A 21,682-nucleotide genomic window follows, 5' to 3' on the forward strand; every position below is an offset into this window, starting at 1 on the left:
GCCCACAATTCAGATGCCCCGCCCATTACAACAGGATTTGCTTGGATGCTCGGCCGAACACGCTAACAATCCTGGTGTCTCCCTTTCCCGGCATAGGATGCGTCTAGTCTGGCGTCTGCCGACGCCTGCTAGTTGTGTGAGCAGACGCGCTGCAGCCTCCGGTATCGTTCTGCTATTTCGCCACCGTCTATCGTCGTCTGCCATGCCCGAAGGACGCGGACATGAACGCTGCCCGCCGGCGTCCGTTTTCGCCTTCGTCCGTCTGCTATTCCGCCCCCGCCTAAAATCTTTTACAACGCTCGGAAGACTCGACCATGAAAGCCGCGTTCTGCGGTCCATCATGCGCGAGCGACGGTACAATACAATCGTCTTTCAGCCTCCGTCGATGTGCGGTAAAACGCGACCGAAGGATTAAATAAACGTAACAAAAGAAATATGCAGTCATTTCAGCTTCTATATTCCTATTTTTTTTTTTTTCGTATGACATCCGGAAGCAAGGTCATGACGCACAATTAAAACGTGACGTAAAAGTATTTGCTTCGGCAGACCAGGTGCACTGCAAAACTTGAGAGCTACTTGCCTTTCCAAGCGGAACGACGGAGACGTAACTGAGCTAACTTGATACGACCCGAACGCCCGATTGTCTCCAGCCAAATGGCTGGCAAATTCTTACCTGTTAGGTATCTTCTCGGTATATGGTCGCTATCACGACGGTTACACAATCCACAGAGCTGCGCGGGGCCGCTTTTAGGGAACCAACATCTTTATTTAGCATCAACACGCGCAAAGAAAGAAATCAAGCACCCGCGCAGTGTTTTCGAAGGCGCGTATACCTGAGACAGTTGTTTGCTGCAAACTATATCGGTCGATGAGATCTTCCTCTAAACACCCCTGTGAGCTCGAAACGACCCGCACCCATAGAAATGGACGAGTTCAACGAGCTTCGCTCGTTCAGCACTCCGCAGACGCCGGCAGCCATGTTTATTAACGTTTCAAACTAAAGTGGGAGGAAGGAATCTCAGAATACATTTGAAAACAATAACGATTCTATCTTGACTAGTTGCTTCTCAAACATAAACAAGTAGTCGATTCAAATACTCTTAAGGCACGGAGATGCAAATTTACAACCAACTTTTCACACGTCAATCATCTCTCCAGCCAATGAGATATGTAAGCACATTATAAGCCGCGGTTGCATTGACAATGCATATTTGTAGACTTACACTCGGTGGCGCAAGTTACCGCCCATTGCAAAGGGTACAACCATTAACATCCATTCATCCATCCAGCCTGAATACCCTGTGTCAGGCGTGATTCTTCCTTGAATGCATGTTCTGAGGACCCATATGCAGATTTCCATTTGAAAGCGTTTAGGCCGGTTCAGACACTTGCGTTTGACTGCGTTTGACTGCGTTGCGTCGAGTACCGAAAGCGAGTCACCGGCACATCTGTGCTTCGTATGAAGCGTGGAATCCAATTCAAGGAATCATCTCGGCTCGCGATATAAGCAGCAGGGATGTCCTGGTTTCTCGCTGCCGCAACGCAGTCAAACGCAGTCAAACGCAACTGTCTGAACCAGGCTTTTGAGTGTGTTTGACTGCGTTGCGTCGAGAACCGAAAGCGAGTCACCGGCACATCTGTGCTTCGTATGAAGCGTGGAATCCAATTCAAGGAATCATCTCGGCTCGCGATATAAGCAGCAGGGATGTCCTGGTTTCTCGCTGCCGCAACGCAGTCAAACGCAGTCAAACGCAACTGTCTGAACCAGGCTTTTGAGTGTGTTTGACTGCGTTGCGTCGAGAACCGAAAGCGAGTCACCGGCACATCTGTGCTTCGTATGAAGCGTGGAATCCAATTCATGGAACAGCTTGGCACGCAATATAAGAAGCAGAGATGTCCTGGTTTCCCGCAGCCGCAACGCAGTCAAACGTCAGACAGTTGCGTTTGACTGCGTTTCACTGCGTTGCGGCTGCAAGAAGCCAAGACATTCCTGCTGCTTATATCGCGTGCCAAGATGATTCCTTGAATTGGATTCCACGCTTTATACGAAGCACAGATGTGCCGGTGACTCGCTTTCGGTTCTCGACGCAACGCAGTCAAACGCACTCAAACGCAAGTGTCTGAACCGACCTTTAAGCGTATATACGTATGAAGCAAAGATCTTGTCATTTGTATTGTGTATGGGCAGTGTAACTCCTGCATAAGTAAAAGAAAAGAAAAAATCCTGCGTAAAAACGTAAAGTCAAGCTTTTTTTTCTTTTTTTATGTTACTGTGGGCCATTGAAAACCATTGATTAGAAGATCAGGAAATTATATCGAAATTAATAGTTTCTTCCTTCCCTTTGGCTTTTTTTTTTTTTAATTAAATTTTTTGGTGGCCCACAATAACGTTTACTTTGCTTTTGGACGAACCACGGTCAATCTGCAGGTGTATAGTATTGTTTTTAATTGCAACGTTTTACTGAGGTAAGTTTTTTTTCCCCCGTAATTTCACAAATCAATCGCACCAACTATAGGTGCACCCAAGTGCTAAGTTACTGCTTTCTAGCGAGCGAAACCTTTTTTGCTACTTATTTAAAGTGACTCGAATGATTTGACTCACTCTTCTTAGTTTATCTCGAACTAGCCGACCTAAAACAATAAAGCGCTCGTGGAATTCGCAACAGCGGGGAATTCGTTTGGGAATTTGGAACAAACAGCTGCCTTTCTTAACTCTAACAGCTCGTCGTCATGTTTAACGTATACCGCAAATAAAAGATTAAAAAGAAAACGGAACAAGAACACAGCGCAGAAAAAAGATGTTTGGTTTACACTTATAGTTTCCGCGGGCTGCCAAGAATACACTGTCGGCCGCGTATAACGAAACATTGACGAGAATATATTTCTGGCGTATACGTGTTTCTTAACCAAAGCGGTCGAGGTGCGTAAATACTTGAGGACGTGTTTAGCTGCGCAGCAGCTAAAAAAAGGGTGACTCATCGAACCGTGGGTCGGGACACCTACCTGTTAAAATACCTTAAGCCCCCCCCCCCCCCATACACACAGACACACGCGCGCGCTCACGCGCACACACGCACACACAAATGGGGTTGAGGTTTAACGTTGCCTTACTGGTTTGTGATTGGTTCTTAGACTTTCTTGTCGGCCAACGCTCATTGGCTGTGGAGCAGCGATAAGATGACACGCACAGGGTTTCTCAAGCTCTATCGTGTGATTCTCGTAAGAAAGCTGGTGTGTGCTTTTCCGCGGAGCAGTTTGGCGAAGGCCACCTATAGAAGACAAGGCCCGCGCGCGACGTCAACTTTAGTGGTACTCCTACCCGCTCCCAAGCGTCAAGCGCACGTTGAATAGCTCGACGAGACCCGCGCCGCAAAGTGGCCGACGCGCGTTTTCGTCTTGGCGTCGCCGCGTTCTATGCGGGGCGCAGTTTCGTCTGCTTCTTTTTGCAGGGGTTGCGGTGACGTCAGAACGACGCTGAGCTCTGATTGGCTCCGATTGGAGGACAGTGGGCAGACGTCATGAGCAGCTTTCTTTGAGGTCTACGCACTATCCTATCCAATCGGAGCCAATCAGAACTCGGCATCTCTCTGACGCCACCACAACCCCTGCTCATGAAGCAGACGGACTTGCGTTCCGCGTAGCATCGAGCTTGTATACGAGACGCATGCATGCAAGACGCGCTGCCGGCGATGTTGACGCAAGCCAGCTGCATGCATCGCTGCATGAACCGTTGCGAGGTTTAGGGGGAGAAAAGCGCGGGCCCTTTTCTTCTAGGGGATATATTGAGTTGTCCAATCGCCTCAGACTGGGGAGGGAGATGGCCGAATGGCGAGGCTGAAGCGGTTATGTTTAGAATTATACATAAAGGACGCTGTGACACAAAACACATTTCACCATGCTCGCTATGACTGCGCGGGCTGTTTCTGGAGGTTCAGATCGGGCGTTTCAGAGAGAAAAAGAACCGCGTGTTGTTTGGGGGGCCTAGTCGATGAACTGTATGAATCGCAGAAAGCTGAAACACCGTGAGAACGTGACGCTAGCGGTGACGCGAAATTTTGAGAACATAACGTTACCTGGATCCTTCTTTTTACTGAAATAGATGTCAAACGTGCCCACAATACCATTTCTTGTTTTGACGATATTAGGCTTAGGTGGATGGCGGCTCATAGAGCAATTTGGTCTTTCTTAATTATTTTTTAATCCAGGTAACGTCATGTTCTCAAACACTTCCGCGTTCTATCCCAACCACTAGCATCACATTCGCACGGAGTTTAAGTTTTCTGCGATGCATATTTTATTTACCCGGGCCCAAAAACGCGGTTCTATTTTCTCGGAAACACCCCGTATTTTCAGCCCTCTGTAAATTACAGCGATTGGGGCTCTCCCATGCGCTTACCGGGAAAGTAGGCCCTTCAGATTTTTTTTTTTCTTTAGAGTCTAGTCACTGACACTAGCTCACAGCATGGTGTATAATGTGTTCACGCTTATCACTTCGCGTGATTCGTTCTTCGGTGTTATCGGATAACGCCGCTATCTCGCTGGAGCGATAACAAGATGTCCGGAACACGCCACGTCCCGTGTTTCGTGATTATAAATTACATCGTCAAGAAAACGCCCCGGTGAAAATGGCAGACGGAACGGGTCAAGTGCGGGCGACGATGCGACTTCCCGCGCATGCGCAAGAAGGACGTTATTCTCGCTCCCCCCTTTTTTTACATTTTTCTACTATCATTTTATGTGTATATACACCGTTGGTTCGCTGGATGTGAAACACACCTACCGACTACATTTTTCCCCATCCGTGACAAAGTAGAGAACTAAAAAAAAAAAAAAATATTGCGATTCAATTAGACTGCTACAGGAACACTTTTTTAAACTTCATTTCTACTCAGTGTTTTTTTTATATATATATATATATATACACACACAGGTTGCGCTTATTCTTTTCGTACCTCTAGCTTTCTGTTGGGCGATTTTTTTTATTTCTTGTTTTCTTTATTCAGTGGAGGAACGACGACCCGCTTGAACAGTCGCTAATTGGCCGGCAGCGGTTCCAGTCTCGTCGGTTCTCGTCTCGGAGCCGAGATCGGTAGGTGAGAGGCGGGAAAGGAGGAGGCTGGCGGCGAGCGCTTTCTGAAAACGCGAGCACGGAAACGGGCACGGGGAAGAGAGGGATCACACGTAATTGGAAGAAACCAAACTCCGAAGCTGATTCCGCAGGACGTCGATTTCTTTGGAGAGAGAGAGAGAGAGGGGGGGGGGGGGGGCGCATATTAGTGTGACGCTATTCAAAAGTCGTAATGAAAAGAAAGTCTTCGAAACTCACTTCCTGATTCGGTTCGGGGGATTTTATTCCGCCAAGTTCCGCCTTGCGCTCGCGTATACGTGTACAGTTCAAGTGTACTAGAATCTCCCTCTTCGCTTTTTTTTTTTTTATACGAGCGCTTTTTTCTTTTTGTACGCTTTGTACGAACTTTGGACGAGAGAAAAGCGAAGAGCCCTCGTACAAAGCGCTCTTCGCTTTTCTTTGTACGAGCGGCGGCCCGACAGTAACGATCCCACATATTTTTCTCACAAAGTATCATAGGTATACGGATTTTGATGACGTTAGCGTGGATTATACAGCTATATAGTCAGTGACGGAATAAAAACGGCAGCATTGATTTTTTTTTTTTTTTTTTTCATGCTGAGCCGAGCTCACACCAAACGCAGACGCAGCCCTCTTCACCAATGCAGAGAGCAAGTTCGTCTGCTTCTTTTTGCACGGGTCGTGGTGACGTCAGAACGACAAGCTCTGATTGGCTCTGATTGAAGGATCGGGGGTACAGACCTCAAAGCAAGCTGCCTCGAAGTCTACCCACTATCCTTCAATCATATACCCAATCAGAGCTCTGCGTTCTCACGTCATTACAACCCCTGCAAAAAGAAGCAGACGAACTTGCACTCGGCATCTATACGTACGGGAGCAATCTGCTCCGTGAAACCGCTCCTCTCCGAGTCTCCTTAGAGAAAGAGTGCAAGAGAGAGAGAGCTACGATATATACTTTACAGGTGCTTCCTTTGCCGCAACGGGTTGAAATAGTACGAGAGTTTGAGCGTCTCTTGCCGTGGCGCGAAGGCTCTGCTCGGCGCAGCTGCGTACCAACTGTTCTGTTTTCCGCACGCTCCGTGTCTACGGCGTCTCACACTCCAACAGGCTCTGAGAAAGTCCCACACGAAGACAGCACGTTCTGTGTTACCATGGCCTTTGCCACGCCAGTGCGGCGAAGGCCCGCAATTTTCGTTTCATTTGGTTAATTTTGTATGAATAGGGCACGCATATCACGAAGCAAACTTTTCTAAAAAAAAAAAAGTAAGTGTTTTTTTTTTGTGTTTTTTTTTTTTTGTAATTTCAAAACATCGCGATGCTCAAAATGTGTCTCGCGACCAAAATATTGCACATTTTTTTTTTCTTTCGAGAAAACTTTATTTTGTGGCATACTTGTTCTAACCAGACACTCGATTTTTTTCTTTCTTTTTCTGGGGGGGGGGGGGGGGGGGGGGAGTTGAGGGAAGAGGGAGTTTAGTCCCCTTTTTAAGTGCGTGGATTATGGTATTACCATAAAAATTCGAATTAAAACCCCTGTTTAGTGCAGCTCAAATATTTGAGTGAGGAGCGAGTAAAGACTGGCTCATACACTAGTTCACGCTTACAATCATGTACCTGAAAACCTCTTGAAATATCTTACGACGAGATAATGACACTGGCGCCATTTATTGGGTAGCCGTGGGTTGCTTATCTATTTGCTCATATTTCTTTCTTTTTTTTTCTTTTTTTTTTTTGTTTCAAAACATTTTTTTTTTTTTGGCAAGGTTTTAAGCGGTCACTTTTCATAGCTAGTACGAAACCTTCGCTCTAGTGAGACGCAGTTCCGGAGCCACCTCATAGATGGCGTCAGAGTGTCAGTGTGTTCTCTCGCCGTCAGAGATCGCAAGAACCCGGTCGTAAGAAAAGGCATGTGCGTGAACGGGCCTCAACGGTATGCACGATCACATACTTTCTTTTTAAAGTGACCTGTACAGTGCGCGACACTGTTAACACAAAAACTACATTGGCGTTTTTATTTTTTATTTTTTTTTTTTTACAGCGGAGCTGTTAAGGGCTAGGTTCCCCAAGATCGTGTCCGGTATGTCGACACAAAACTATCTAAACAGCTACCGCCATCTATAAGCGACGGCGGCAAGCACACAACCAGTATGGTTTCCGCCGTCGCTCGTAGACGGCGCCAACCTTTCCAGCTATAATGGGATAGTTGGGCGCGTTGGTGGGAATTCATCGTAGGAAACAGCGCGAAAAACAGACGACGACGAAGAAGAAGCACACAGTGTATCGAGTACAGCTCCGCTGGTCTCCCTTCTTCACGAAAGTGGAAAAGCTGAACGATTTTTTTTTAATTTTTCTGTTAAAGGGTATTTTAAGGGACGTAAATAACTATTGGCGAGAGGATCGAACTATTGGAGGGGATGGGGTAATGTTCAGCTTGTTAATTAGCACCACAGTTTTGTGTTTACCATGGAATTGGGAACCTTTTGGAGGCGACATGGAGGCCATCATAGCTGAAACCGGGGGAGGGAGATTTCGGGCTTGACGGGACACGAACCCCAATGATGTCCAAAAACGAACAGAACCAAAAGACGCCATTGGACGGAAAGGACAGCTGATTTAGCGCCAAGTGCTTTTTTTTTCTTTCTTTAATGCAGGTAAGCAGGCGAGATAGTAACCCTGGAGCGAGCTGTGACCGTCCTTTTTTTGTCCCCTTGCTCCAAAGTTACCACGTCTAGCTCTCTATTTTTTTTTTTGTCACCCCCGTTGGCGTTTTTACCGACGACCACGAGCCCTATACTTGCGGTTTCACTTGGGGATTTGTTCGTTTGGCTGGCTTGAGCCGGTCTATATCGCCTCCACTTCCTACCTCCATGGTGCTTACCAACACAAGGCACATGGGTACTTGGCATTTGGCAAAAAACTTGGCAAGATTCGTGCCAAGTTTTTTTCATCATCAATTAAAACTTTGGAATTGGGCTAGTTGGTTCATTATGATCTAAAAGACTTAAAAACGAAAAAAAGAAAAACACGAACAAGAAAGTGACACATACAACAGAAAATGGTATTTTAGGTGCCACTTCCTCGTCTGTTTTTTTTTTTTTTTAGTTATCTATGTCGTTGTTTTTATCATCGGTGTACTTCTCAATTTAGCCACTAGGGGCGCGACGGTTGGATGTCCTTCCCCAATAGTGCCCTAAATGGCTGCTTTCACCACACTAGTAGTTTTGATGATAGCCCCTTAATTCGAAAAAAAAAGAAAAACAAAAGAAGGAAAGAAAACGGCTTGTTCGCGCTAACAGCGTCGTGGAGTGTACCTGTATACGCTCGTACGAGAAATACTCCCGCTTTCAAATGCGGCTCCACCGAGAGCCATTTCCGAGTTCAATGCGCTTCACCGACACCCCTATCTGCGTCATACAGCCGAGTGGCATGAACGATGTTAGCACATTGGCATATCCTCACTGCCGCCTTGTATCATTGCCCTCGGCTCCGAGCAAACCGTACTAAAGAAGCAGGAGTGTCCGGGCGTCTCGGCTCACCCTTAACAATCGGAATATATATATATATACTTTTTTTTTATTTATTTCTATCTTGTTTTAGTATTGTTTCGCGATACACGCGCACACAAAAGCCACCGGTTTCGTTATTGCTGCAACACTCAAATTCCCCTTAGCGGCGTTCAAAGACGACGCAGTTAGGATCAGTCGCGATATACGACACGTGCAGGGTCACGGCACTTATGGGCGTACCACCCGGGGGGGGGCAACGCTTGCCCCCCCCCCCCCCAGTTCTCAGAGTGGGGGCGGGGGGGGGGGGGGCAAGGCAACCCCCCCTGAAACAGTTACCACTGGGCATGGCAAACACTGTCCGGCTGCCCGTTTTCTCCCCGGACACACCTCGCGAGATGTTCCAAGCACGTTTGCCTCGTATGTGCTTCGAACGTTTGTAGACTGTTTTGGTGTGTGTGACCGTCATACGAGGAAGAAAACACCCGTAGGAGAGTGTCTGCAAACTGTCTTTGGTACCATGTGCTGGTAGTGGGACCGCGCAATGCCAAGCAAATACCACCAAAAGCTTACCGTCGTGGAGTCATCGTCTTTCAGTGCGTCATTGCCGTAGAGGCCTTCATCCGCGGATATCCTCTGCAAATTGGCGCATTCGGATAAAAATGAATCTCATTTGGCGGATTGCGGATCGGGTGCGGCAGTGGCGTACACAGGGGGGGAGTCGGCGAGGTTACTGACTCTCGGGTTTATCAATATCAAACTTCGTGGAGAAGTTGTAAAAAAAAAGGAAATAAAAAGGAAGGGACTGCATTATGGGGGGCCATTTATGACATAGTAAAAATAATAAAAAATGTGTAGTTTTAACGTATTTTATTTAATATGACTGGAAAATAATCAATTAACGAAGATCTTTCTTTACTTCTACTTTTATTGTTTCACGAGTGCCCCATGTCCCTCTCGCGGAGCCGCCAGGGCTGGCTTGTCGTCGCCACGAAGCGGCCCCCGTGTCCCCTGTCTTAATTGTTCCTCGAGGACCCCGCTCTGGGTATACCATGCGCTGTGCCTCGCTCGAGCGCAGCGGGGCCCCTCAATGTTTTGTAGCCTTTTTTTTATTTTGAGAAGAAGCGTCGGTACTGCTCTTGCACCCCGACGAGGGGTTTTTCCTTGAAGCGGTGTCCGGCTGACGGTCGATAGTTAGGGCGAAGGTTTTTAGGAGTTTTCGTGGATCTATGCACGTGTCCTTTCTAAGTTGGATTTTATATTGTATGTGTTTGTTTTGTACCGCGTGGCTCCCATTGGTCTAAAAAGAGCGATATCTGATTGGCTCCTCGGATGGCGGGAAAAGTCTTAGAAAAGTGAATATAGGCGCCTAAAGGCGCGGGATTTGCGGTTCAAGGTTCGAGCACGGAAGCTGTCATCGGCAGTTTGAGAACCGTGCGAGATAGGGGCGCGAGTGTGCGACCTGCTGCCTCAGGACGAGAGCCAAGTGCAATATCTGAGTGTGTAAACCATTTTACATCGTCCCTTTGTTGCGTTGTGTGACTTCCTTGACTCTTTTGTGAGCGGACTTCGGAAACCTTAGAAATCGACACCAACAAACAAATCACGTGAGATTTTTGTTGGTTAGATCAGGTTAAGATAGGGAGTACTTTATGGTGGAGCAGCTTTCCAGTGCTTATCGTCTATCCATCAAAATGTTCCGCGTTTCTACTTATGCATCATTGTTTTATCAGTCCCGATGACTGGAGGCTTTGTGCATTGGAGTCGTGCTTCATAAAATATTTGTTTTTATGATTCTTGTTTTCTGCTTACTCCGGTGCCTTCTTTTGACGTGACTTGTAAATAAAAAAAGTAAAATGCACATTCCTTCCTAGTGTGGAATTTCCGGAGCATCATTTTTATGTATCATAATCATCCCAAAACCAATATGACAACTTTATTTTAATTACTTAATAGAAGAATGCATAGTTATTAGAAAAAAATTCACATGCTTTTATTTTCTCTTGGACTTTCTTTTCTTTTTATCTTGTCCCCCTTTACTCTCGTTGGTCCGGCCCCCCGCGAAATGAAATCCTGCGTACGCCACTGGGATGCGGATATCCGCGAGTCCGGATAAATACCTGTGCTACCGTACGGTGTAGAGAGTGAATAAGTGAGTGATACAATGAAGTGCATCGTCGAATGTATTGCGGGGGCAAACTACTCTCTTAGACGGAAGGAGTTAGTCGGGGGGAAGATTGTTCTTTGCGTCAATAGAGATTTGATTCTCACGAAAGATCGCTTTAGAACGTTTTATATCGGAACGCAGAGCTATCAGTCGTCCCGGGAAGCGTGTTCTTGTTTGCCAGGGAAAGAGCGGAAAACGTTTCTTGGGCAAAGAAAACTCAAAACGTACGAGCCACAAAAAGTAGAAGAAGCCTGCAAAGCCTACAAGTATATAATGAAAAGACTGAATTCGATTCCCTGGAGTCGTGGGACTTGCGCCAGCACCAGGTTCCGAACCTCCTTCTTATAGCGCAGTTCGTGCGTACCATCCCAGCAGCAAGTGCGCCAGCAGGAAGGAACTTCTCATTAGCGGGTATTAATTCGAGGGGCGACCCCGTCTGGGATTCGTGCGTGTTGACGATATTTTGTTTTTCTTCTACACAGCAACCTCGACACGTGAAACGTGGCGTGTCTGTGCGTTTTCTTTTTATCGACAGTTGGCACCGAGTTGTTTTTAAGTATATGGTTCCGAGCACGCACTTGACGGGTTCGTGTTTAAAATGGAGACCGATAGGAAGTGTTGGCATTATTAAGTATTGTAATATTTTTCTTGTTCTGTACTAGCGCCTTACCATACATACGCGAGTATCTTGCTGCGGCGAGTAAGCGCCTTTCCTCCCCCCCCCCCCCCCTTTTTTTTTTTTTTTTGTTCGCTTAAATAAAATGAATTCATGTTGTCTTTTGTCAATTTTCGTGTTTATAAAATATCTGTCGGCTTGAAAGTGGTTTTACAAACCAAAAATGAAAAATACATATAAAGTGTCCTTCCTTTTGATCGCATATACTGGACAGAGTGTCAGGGTCACGGGCTCCCAAGACAATCTCAGAACTGCGATCGTCTTTCGAGCGATGCGAAGTGGCTCTGGAAGGATGATCGCCTTTTTTAGAAATACGATAATGCAGAATACGATCAAATGACTTTCACCGTATTCTGACACAAAGAGTTCCTTGTAGAGAGGTAACCAGACGGCTTATAGGATACCATCCATATGCTTTTTTTAAATGTTTATTCATGCTCGATTTGCTTTAAATAGTCCCAGCTCGTTGCGTGAGCTGCATCTGGGCTTAAAATGAAACGAGGTGTATTGCGTGCGTATGGATTATGCGAGTCCTCTCGTTTTTGTCCGCGCTCGGCCTTACAATGAAACAAACTATAATACTCTGTTTTTTCGTTGTTCTTTTTCTTTTTATTGTCACGAGCCGTTCCCAGTTGATGACGCGAAATTATTTCCGATAGGCTCCTTCTAAACCAAAAACCATCGAATGCAATTGTTTTTTGTTATCAATTCCCGCGCGCACTTATTTCCGCGATGTCTAATATTTAGTAATAATAGTAATAATAATGATAATTCGTATTTATTACAAAGAGAAACCCGTATTCCGGTTAAAGACCTTCGTTCCTGTTTCTACAAGTTCCCGCGCATGGTCGCGCATGAACGCTTGCGGTGCCATCGACTTTCTTCCACGCCAACTCGAAGTTGATCGATAGTGTGTACCGCCTTTTCGAAGTAAGCGGGGGTGTGGTTCGAACTCAATACCTCCGCGTCATTCGTAACCTTCACAGTGCAAGGGGGAAAAGCCACGCTCTTTTCTTGTCAGTGGTGAGCCTATAGCGGTGACGCTATCGCGCTATTCAATTCAAAATTCGCGCACCCATAGACTACAAGAGTAAAAGCAAATCTATCGGTGTATCTTTAAGGAGTGCGTTAATACGACCCTTAAAAAACGCCCTTTGGGAAACGCTAACGCTGAACCCTTCACCTTTTTGTTTTGGCTTTCTCTTTCTCTTCCTCTATATTTTGCAGACTATTTCTGGCTTCGTTACGGGGTCACTGTTATCGTTTCCCAAAGAGGGTACGTGTGCGGCCTTTGCCAAGGGTCATACTAACGCATTCTCTAAGCCAGCCTCCTCTATTAGCGGCGAGATGTTGTGGTGGCGCCCTTCTATGGTTCCCTCTCGTGACGTCATTACCTTGCGAACAACAAGTTCAATGGTGTTTGTAATTAGCAAGGTGGAAGCTTAAAATCAATGCGCCCTCAAAGCAACACTGCCAACACCGTCAACATTAAAGTTCTTACATTTCTCTTATTTCTGTCCATGAGAAACACTTTGCTGACGTCGTAGTCAGCATTCGGCCACTCGTCTCAGGCCGACTGCAGCGCGACGCTTTCGATCGCTCACGTCGCCAATACAAACTTTTGGGCTCCGGGCTTTTGGGGTCCCTGCCAAGCACGCGCGCTCGTGCAGGGCAGGCAGGCACTGTTCAGGGCCACATGCTCGCGCTCGTAGCATCGTCTGCGCCCGGACCTGAGCTAAAACGAAGTATGGCGTCCTGACGATCCACTCGGTTGGACCTAACGTGAAAAGGAGTACGACATAGATGTCGAAGAGCGCGTACTGCGAAAACGAATTGCGTCGTTCACTTGATCGTTTGATTCGTTTCCTTCCTCAAAACATGCATTGTCGCGGCGAAGAATGTCCCTCATTGTAAGATGCGCGAAGCCTGCCTTCCATGCGCCTTTTCCACGAGGGCGCACACAGCCATCTCGGATGTCGTCACTTCTGGTACGCGGTAAAACTTTGTTTTGATCTCTCAACGCTTCTGGAAGGTGTTCACAAAAAATGCGTGATTATCTCGCATTCTTGTTTTGCCTCGCCTAGTGCCACTAAATAAGCTACCAAAGTAACGACACTTGGCCATATTGTGGCTTAAAATCATAGTTGTGCAGTTACCTGACGCTTTATTTAGAATCAAAGGAAACGCTTTTCCGCCCTCCACATATCTTTAGACAGTTCGCGACAAAGCAAAGCAATGTTACATGAGCTTCCTAACACCGAATCTAATGCTCAAGATGTCGCACTTTTGAATCATGACGATCGGCAGTTGCGTCTGCTCTTCACAAGCACAATAATGGCGGCGCCCACAACAATGTCGGGGAACGGAATGCCGACACTCTATGCTCAGCTCGTTTAGTGGCTCTAGCCTCGCCTATATTTTCTTGCATATTCCGGGTCGAAAGTTTTTATTATACTTTCGTCCCGCATACCAGATACGGAATCCACGTGACTGAGAAAGAGAAGAAACGAGAAACGTCCGTAGACCCCTTCCAAACGACCTCCCTTTGTTGGCAGCTGTGGAATTCCTGCACAATGGCGGACAAAAAAATTCACAGGGTGTTTTAGGTTATCCCTAGGAAGACTTGAAGGCAAAAGCCCAAGCACCGATCCCGGGGCTAGCGAACCTCCGAAGACAGCCAGCTCTCTGACGACGCACTTTTGGCGCCGTTAAGCGCGATCAAAACCAACGCTTCTTTTTGCGCCTGTAGGTCGTGCGGCTGCGGATGTGACGTATTTTCGTGACGTCGCGCCGCTTCTTCGCTCCTTCCGGGCGCGCACAAGAAAGTTGGATGATTTCAACTTCTTCTCAACGCGCACAAAAACGCGCGGTGACGTATAGGGCGCTCCTGTGTCCCGGCCAATCGGTGGAGGGCAAGCTAGTTCCGGCTCCGCGTTTCTCGCCGTCTGGCTGCCCTCTCTTCCCCCCCTTTTATTCTCTTCCAACATGACAACACGATCTCTCTCCCTCTCTTTCTCTTGCCGTCTGGCCGTCTGGCCGGCCAGTCTGTCGCAGTTGCACTTTGCTTGTGCGCTCGTGCCCGCGTGCGCGCGTGCGCGCTCGCCCGAACTGTCGCCCGTCCAAAACAAAGCGCACGGTTCTGACTCAGAAAGCGCGCCCGGAAACAGCAAAAACGCCACGAAATGCGTCACATCCGCAGCCGCACGACCTACAGGCGCAGAAAGAAGCGTTGGTTTGGATCGCGCTTTAGTCTCACGGCATGTCGCACGCCCGCTCTTCACCGCTGCCCAAGCGAGGGTGTCCTCCTCTCCCCTTTGGTTTCCGCCACGCCTCCGCCAATTCCGGCACAAGTAACGCCATCTCGTGGTCCAGTGAAGAACCGTGGGTTTTGGTACCTTTCGTGTCGCCGACGTGTTTTCGTACTTTTCGTGTCGTCGACGCGTTTTCGCTCAAAGATTTTGAAGGTCGACTGAACAATGAGAGATATAAGGCTTTCGCCTTAAAACCGTAGCGTCAAGGCACGCTTTATGCGGTTGGTTGGACGACGGTGAGAAGACATTCATAGAAAAAAAAGGGGATGAGCGCAGTGATATTGGACTTTCGACGCTGTTTCACCGCGCTCCGACGTTCGCTATCTTACGAAATGGCTTTCACTTTCACAATTCCAATCGTTCCGTTATTGTGCAGTGGTTCCGACCTTCTAATAACCAGCATGTGACTTCCGATTCCGGTCTTGGTCGAACACGCCACACCGTTCGCTGAAAACTTGAAACGTTCATGCACCCCAAATGAATATGTGGACGCTTCCGAGACGCGGCTTATCGCCTTTAGCGGATAAGCGGAGCCCATGCTTGAGACTCCAACGCAACTCGTCGGCTTATCTCGTTCACCTGCGTCACTTTCACCTTAATATAGTCCGCGAGGCTTAGCGCCACACGTCAGCCGACCCGATAAGAAGGAATCATCAAACGCGCTTTATCGCGCGCTTCGGTTTTTCTTTTTTTCTTTTTTGTGGAGTTTGGTTTATTTACGCAGTTGACCCTACGAGCTAAGTGAACCAATCGGACAGCGTCAAAATTGCACTATCATGGTGTTCGTCATGTTTCTCCACAATTGTTCTATCATCGTTGAATCAATAGTAAACGAAAACGCTTTTTACGCTTATTAATTGGTGCCATTAGAGAGTATTAGTATAGCGTTGCTGGACCTTACGTACGCAATACGCAATAGTATAGCGTACGCTAAAAATGACCTGCTCGGACCGAATTTAGTTGTGCGTTACGTTTTCGAGTGAACACCGCGCATGATCTTGGTTAAATTTGCTAGAGCCGTAAAATTCTACGTGCTTATAGCGCAACCACGCTCCTGGATAGACATATTGAAAATGAAAACGCGTCCAATCATTTTATTTCATATTAAACCAAGCCACAGCTGCCTCGTCAAGCGCGCTTATCTGCGGGGTACAGAGGCTACGAGTACGTAGCCAAATTCGATCACGGAGCCTCCGTCACTCGTCCCGTGGAAACGGCACCTTTTATCAATGCTATCACGGAATGAAATTCATGACCCTGATGTCCAGTGCATAGCGAGAACTTCGGCGATTTCTTTTAGAGTCGTTCGTCCGTCGGCGATGAACTGTGGGAACAGGGGTGCTATGTTGCGCTTTTTGGACTCCCAGGAGACTTGGAAGAGGGAAGTGACGTCAACGACACAGCAAACGCAGATTGGATGTTGACAGAAGAAAACGAAATCAACACCCAATCTGCGTTTTCTGTGTCGTTAACGTCACTTCCCTCTCCCTAGTCTCCTGGGAGTGCAAAAAGCGCAACATAGCACCCCTGGCTTAGCGTTGAGCAGATCGCAGCGTCGACGCACATTCCGAGCGGCGAACATTTTCACTGTGCACTCCTTCAGCTGCACGGCGATCTCTGATTCGACCGCGGTAGGTCCCAGAAAGAATCGCCGAGCTGAACGCCACGCAATTTCACGTAACACAGAACTTCGAAAACATCCCGTAGCCCTTGCTGCGCCAGTCGGGGCAACCGCCATCTTGAAACTGGCGCTCTCGTTGGGTCCGAGATCTCTCGAGAGCGTCCCGCAAGGCCCGCTAGCCAGCAACGCAAAATCCCCAGCGTTGCGTGCGTACGCAATACTCTAGCCCTTTTATTGCGTTCTGCGCATGCGCACTCACGACCCGCAATTTCCTTGCGTACGCAAAGATATAGCGTACGGTCCACTAAAACTGTCTATTACCTCGTAGCGTCGGATGCGTCTGGACTTGAAGGGGCCATGAAAGGATATCGGGTTGAAATGTTCGTGACTTTACAGAGGCGCTCTGGTCTTGTCTAGGCAAGTATACTCGCACGGACCGTGTCCAACCACTGCGGGGATGAGAATGGCCGAGCCCTAACAATGCCTGGAGCTCAGCACGCGTTTCCCACTTTGCCGACCCCCAGCGCGTGGCTGTGATTAACGTTGACGGCATACAGAATGGGCACCAGGCCACGTGGCCGCTTGTTCTGGCTCCGATTTGAGTTGAAGAACGATGCTCGTATTTCTCGAATTTATTTGGCGACTGCCATTGCCTAGAAAGAAAAACTAAGGCCAGTTGATTCACTCATTAACGTTAGGGAGTGATCCTAAGTAGTTTTTAGCGAAAACAGAAAAAGCGAAAGGTGAAACAAGGTATCCAGCGCTTATCACTCGGGCGAAATTGCACAGTCACTGAATTGTGGTCACACGTGCGGGGTCTGACATTCCATAGATCAGAGCTACTGCGCATGCTCAGGAAGCGTTGCGCAGTCCAGCCTGCGCGGCGTGCAATTTCGGCTGCTCCTGTCGCGCCGCGTTTGTATGTACATCCGCCAAATGCGCCCGGGTGGTTTACTTCCTCCCCGACTTCAACCAACGACGGCCCATTCGCTTAGCCGTCTCGTCATCGCGCATCTTCCGCGCGTCTTCCATTTGGACGCGCCAAAGGCGTACTTTGGAACAACTTGCTCGACGTATACACTCATTGCAAAGAACTCGGGCTGTTTTGGTGCCGTCTCTTGCTTGCCTTCTTCGTGTGACCTTCGCGCTGTGCTGCACTTACGCCTAATTCCTGATGGGCAACTCTCCCTTCGTGGCCGCGCCCTTGCAGAGGCCGCACCGAGACAGCCGTCCTCCGCAGCAACCGGGACAGTCGACAGCGCCACAGCCGCCAGAGCCAACGCTGACGCCAGCACCGCGGGCCCAGCTTCCTACGACTTGCAGCGCGTCTGAAGCTAGGCCGGCCTGCCAAGCAGCAGCGAACATGGTGAGTAGACCACGGGTTTCATCTTGAGCGCGGTCAACACTGCTAACACAAAAGAAAGTTTGCAGACAGACTACAAAGCATGCATACTTGGACCATGCTTCAGGCTTGTTCGCAGACAGTCCTGTCATCACTGTCTGCAGCGATGTATGGTGTATATATACGAGAAGGGCTACTGGGGCAGTCATTTCAACTCTATAGTTTATAGACCAGCTTGCTACAACGATGGGCTTTCCTCGATGCCGTTTTTTTTTCTTGAGGGGTATCTCTTCACTCGTCAAACGTAAAGTTGTAGTCGAAAGGTCGCAGAGCACGCCGATTGGACAAGAACGTGGCGTCCTCGACGCGCGAGAATCCAGTCGGTGCGCTCCGTTAAACTTTTGCCCCCAACTTTCAGGCGCTGTTGACGAAGCTGCGTGATCGAGGATTTCACAATATCCAGGAGATAGGTTAAGCAAGTTGAAGGATATCCAGAACTAAACCCAATACGCTAGCTTCAGGGCGTAGTTTGTTCATTTTTTGGGGAGTGAAGGAAAATTGGGAGTATGCTCGTGGTGGTGTGGCAATCTGCAAAACAATGTCGGTAGATAGTCTTGGCCGTCATGCAGCGATCGACCCGTATATGGCCTGCCGCTTCCACGACGCCGGTGGCGGCGCCGTTGGGGAAATGGGTTCGTAATACCGATCCCCGCGGCCGACTTGGTCCGTTTGTTTATCTTCAATCTCGGGTTTCAAAATGAGACCTGTCCGCATGATAAGTATACCTTCGCATATCATATACCACGGTGGTCCGATATCACGAAAGGGCGAGGTGTTTATCTTCGCCTAGTATTCTTTTTGTACACTCAGGAGCGCTAACAAAATCAATAGGGAGTTTTCGTAGATCGTTTTCGCCGTCCCGCAAGGCCCTCCGCAACCCGCTACGATAGCGGGAACTCCACAGTCAAGGCTATCGGCGCGCAGGCGCAGTAGCAACTTCTTTGTTCCGGAACGCTTAGCGGAGGAGGCTACGCGGTCTACGAAAACTCCCTAATATGGAGTTTTAGTAAATCGTTTTCAAAGGCCCGCTACCGCTACGGGCGCGCGCTTTAGAGTGCATGCATCGAAGTATAGTACCGCGAGCTCCCACTGCAAAAAGCGTGGCCTGAAAACACGATCCGCTAAAACTCTCTAATATTCGTATTGCGACACCATATGCTGCTGCGGACATTGATTGCGCATTAGTTCTTTTCACCACCTTTTACGAGCAACGACTACCAACAAGCATGACCACGCGTGCATTTAGCATTAAGAGCATTGCGCTCTTCCAGTTCATTGTACGCCTATGGTTTCTTCCTAAAACCTGCACAGTCATCCAGTCGGCGTGACGTCTGAAGCGTCGCAACGGCTTTCCTGCCTCTTTTCGTAACACCTGTTATCAATCTCTAGTTGCGAGTCAACACCGAGCTGATATCGACGCAACACCGCCAACGATCCATCATTCGTGTCATGCCGCTCCGCACTATCTCAGTTGATTTAAGTTGGCCCTTCGATCGCTTCGGCGTACTGTCGACGCCCGTGTTGCCAGTGCCAGTCCTCTATGTGCTGGCACTGATGGATGAATACATCTCAACAATTTTCAACATGTAACGGCTTGCGGATGCTTTAAATTTGCCATCCACATATCGCAGCGCGCGGTTGCCGCGTGAAAGCATGGAGTCCACACTCCTAGCTTTTTTTCTTCCTTTCTTTCATTTGACCACTCATTGCTCTTTTGGAAAGTTCCAGTTTATTTTCGATAGTTATCGAGTGTTCTGGTTCGGGTCAGTTGCGTTTTTGTTGCCACCGCAGTATGTGCGGTACGTTTTTTACTGTTATTAGTGGCAAACAGAAGTTCGCCGGAGTAAACTTTTGTTTCCAGTTCTGCATTCTACTATTTTTTATATTTTTATTTGGGACAATATACTTTGTCTGCATACAGTGATTTACGTGTATTGCTACACGAATCTTAACCCTCAAAACCCGGATAGATGGATGGATGAATACACAGAAACACAAATATCTATCGATCGGATGGCAACTTGCTTAACATCATCATCTCACACTTGGGAGAGCCGATCTCTGGAATCTTGCAATCTACGGGGGGTGCTCGGCGAGTGACTATGCGGCTGAGTTTCTGCTTAGATCCCTCCAAACAACGTGCGCGCTGTGACACTGAACATGTGATTTCACGTGCCTCCGTCGTGGTCATTTTCAAGGCGCAGGCTGTGTGTTAGGTCTGAGCACATCAGCCTCGTCATCTCGGCCGATCTTTCTGTGTATACATTGCAGCGACTGGCTCTCTCGATCCCAGGTTCCTTGCAGGGAAGTAGACGTACTGGATTTTTTTTTCAATGTAGGGAGTTCTTCGTACAACATTTCTCCCACCAATGTTCAAAAACTGTCAGCTCCAGGTGTAAATAAGTAACTTCACCACTAGAGCGAAGGTCTTGAAGCATTATTTGTCGGATCAAATGAGCGTACCATCTATATAAAATGGTCGTTTATAACATTGCAAAATGCCTTTCGAGCCAAGAGAAAGAGAGAGAAAATGAATGGTGCCCGAAAGAGAAATAGGAAATATAAGGAAACAAAGTGTTCCACGGCTACCCGGTAGATGGCGCCAGTGTGTTCTCTTGTCGCGAGAGATCCCAAGAGGTTCTAAAGACTAGAGCCACTCGATATGGCAGCGTAGCTGCGCTGCCATATAGAGTGGCTCTACTAAAGACCGACGACTAATTCGCGCCTTCCACTTTTCCCCCACTTCCTCCTCTCCCCCCTTATACCCTGTCCACCGTTGCCTGTTTGCTCCTCCCCCACGGTGAGGAGGATCTTCTGCCCTGCAGAATCTCGGGTCTGGTCGTCGGCATTTAAGGCGCTCGGTCCTAAGCAGTCCCAAGTGTGCGAACCATCCTTTGAGCGGCTGTCACAGGTGCTCTTACATCGTACCAAAGAGAGCCTGCAGACCATAGCTTCGTTCGATTTTCCTGCACCTCCTGTGCCGGTGCAGAAGGTGTATGGTGGTCACTTCTGGTCGTATCTCCATACAGATACCGGAAGTACACTGCCCTGCACTTTTCTGCACCGGTGCAGGCGGTCCAGGTAATGGGAACAAGGCTACTGTTTGACGCGTGTTTTTTTCTTGTATGACGGTCACATCGGTCATGCAGACACTGTCTTCAGATATTGAAGCGAGCAGAGATCGAACATATGCCTGAGGAATGCCAGCAGACACTTGTCTCAACATGTCTGCAACGAACCTTTTGTAGGATCATAGCCTCCTATAATATACTGACGAAGCCTGGCAGATCGCCACGAGGTGCGGCCGCAGAAATGGAAAAGGTGGAGCGGCAGACAACGGATGACAGGATGGATGGATGGATGGATGAATGAATACGGCTGAGCCCTTTGGATCGGGCGGTAGCTTACGCCACCTAGCCATTTTGTGCCAGTAATGTGGAGAGCCACATTACTGGCGCCCCGCTGCGGCGAGACGCCGAAACACACTTCTCCCGAGTGAACAAGTGTGTTTCGGGTCCTCGCCGCTGCAAAAGCTGTGCGCCGACGTCCAGGTTCCCCGAGACATGGCTCTTTGATGATCTGTGCTACCAGATCCTCGCGCTCCAAATCTGCGACCGGGCACTCTATGGCTCCGTCGTCGAACTGCTAGGCTGTGTGAGTATAGAGGGGGTTATGGTAGGATGTGCGAGCTGCGTGAAGTGCGGCTTTAGGTTTCTAACACCCTAGTTACACGAGCGCGTTTGACTGCGGTTACGCTTAACCACAGTTACAACGCTTCACCCTTGACAGCTTTCTGGGGCCGTCAAGAGTGAGGGCGCACTTGCATATCTTGAGTGGCAATCAAAACTGCGCACGCGAACTCTTCCGATATAGCTAGTCCTGGACTTAACTGCCCCCGTGGACGTTCTTGTTT

General features: G+C 48.3%; 1 protein-coding gene across 2 annotated transcripts in view; it reads left to right on the forward strand.

Moving 5' to 3' along the window:
* Positions 1–21,682, forward strand: part of LOC8037032 — a 53,023-nt gene that overhangs the window by 24,855 nt on the left and 6,486 nt on the right. For both annotated transcript variants that reach the window (XM_042288700.1, XM_042288701.1), the window contains exon 2: positions 17,578–17,733. In XM_042288700.1, coding sequence (XP_042144634.1) covers positions 17,731–17,733 — 3 coding nt within the window. In that variant the 5' untranslated portion in view covers positions 17,578–17,730. The remainder of the gene's footprint in view (positions 1–17,577; positions 17,734–21,682) is intronic.

This window comes from Ixodes scapularis, unplaced genomic scaffold (assembly GCF_016920785.2).
Source record: "Ixodes scapularis isolate PalLabHiFi unplaced genomic scaffold, ASM1692078v2 PGA_scaffold10__122_contigs__length_95168666, whole genome shotgun sequence".
In the NCBI taxonomy this organism is placed as follows: domain Eukaryota; kingdom Metazoa; phylum Arthropoda; class Arachnida; order Ixodida; family Ixodidae; genus Ixodes; species Ixodes scapularis.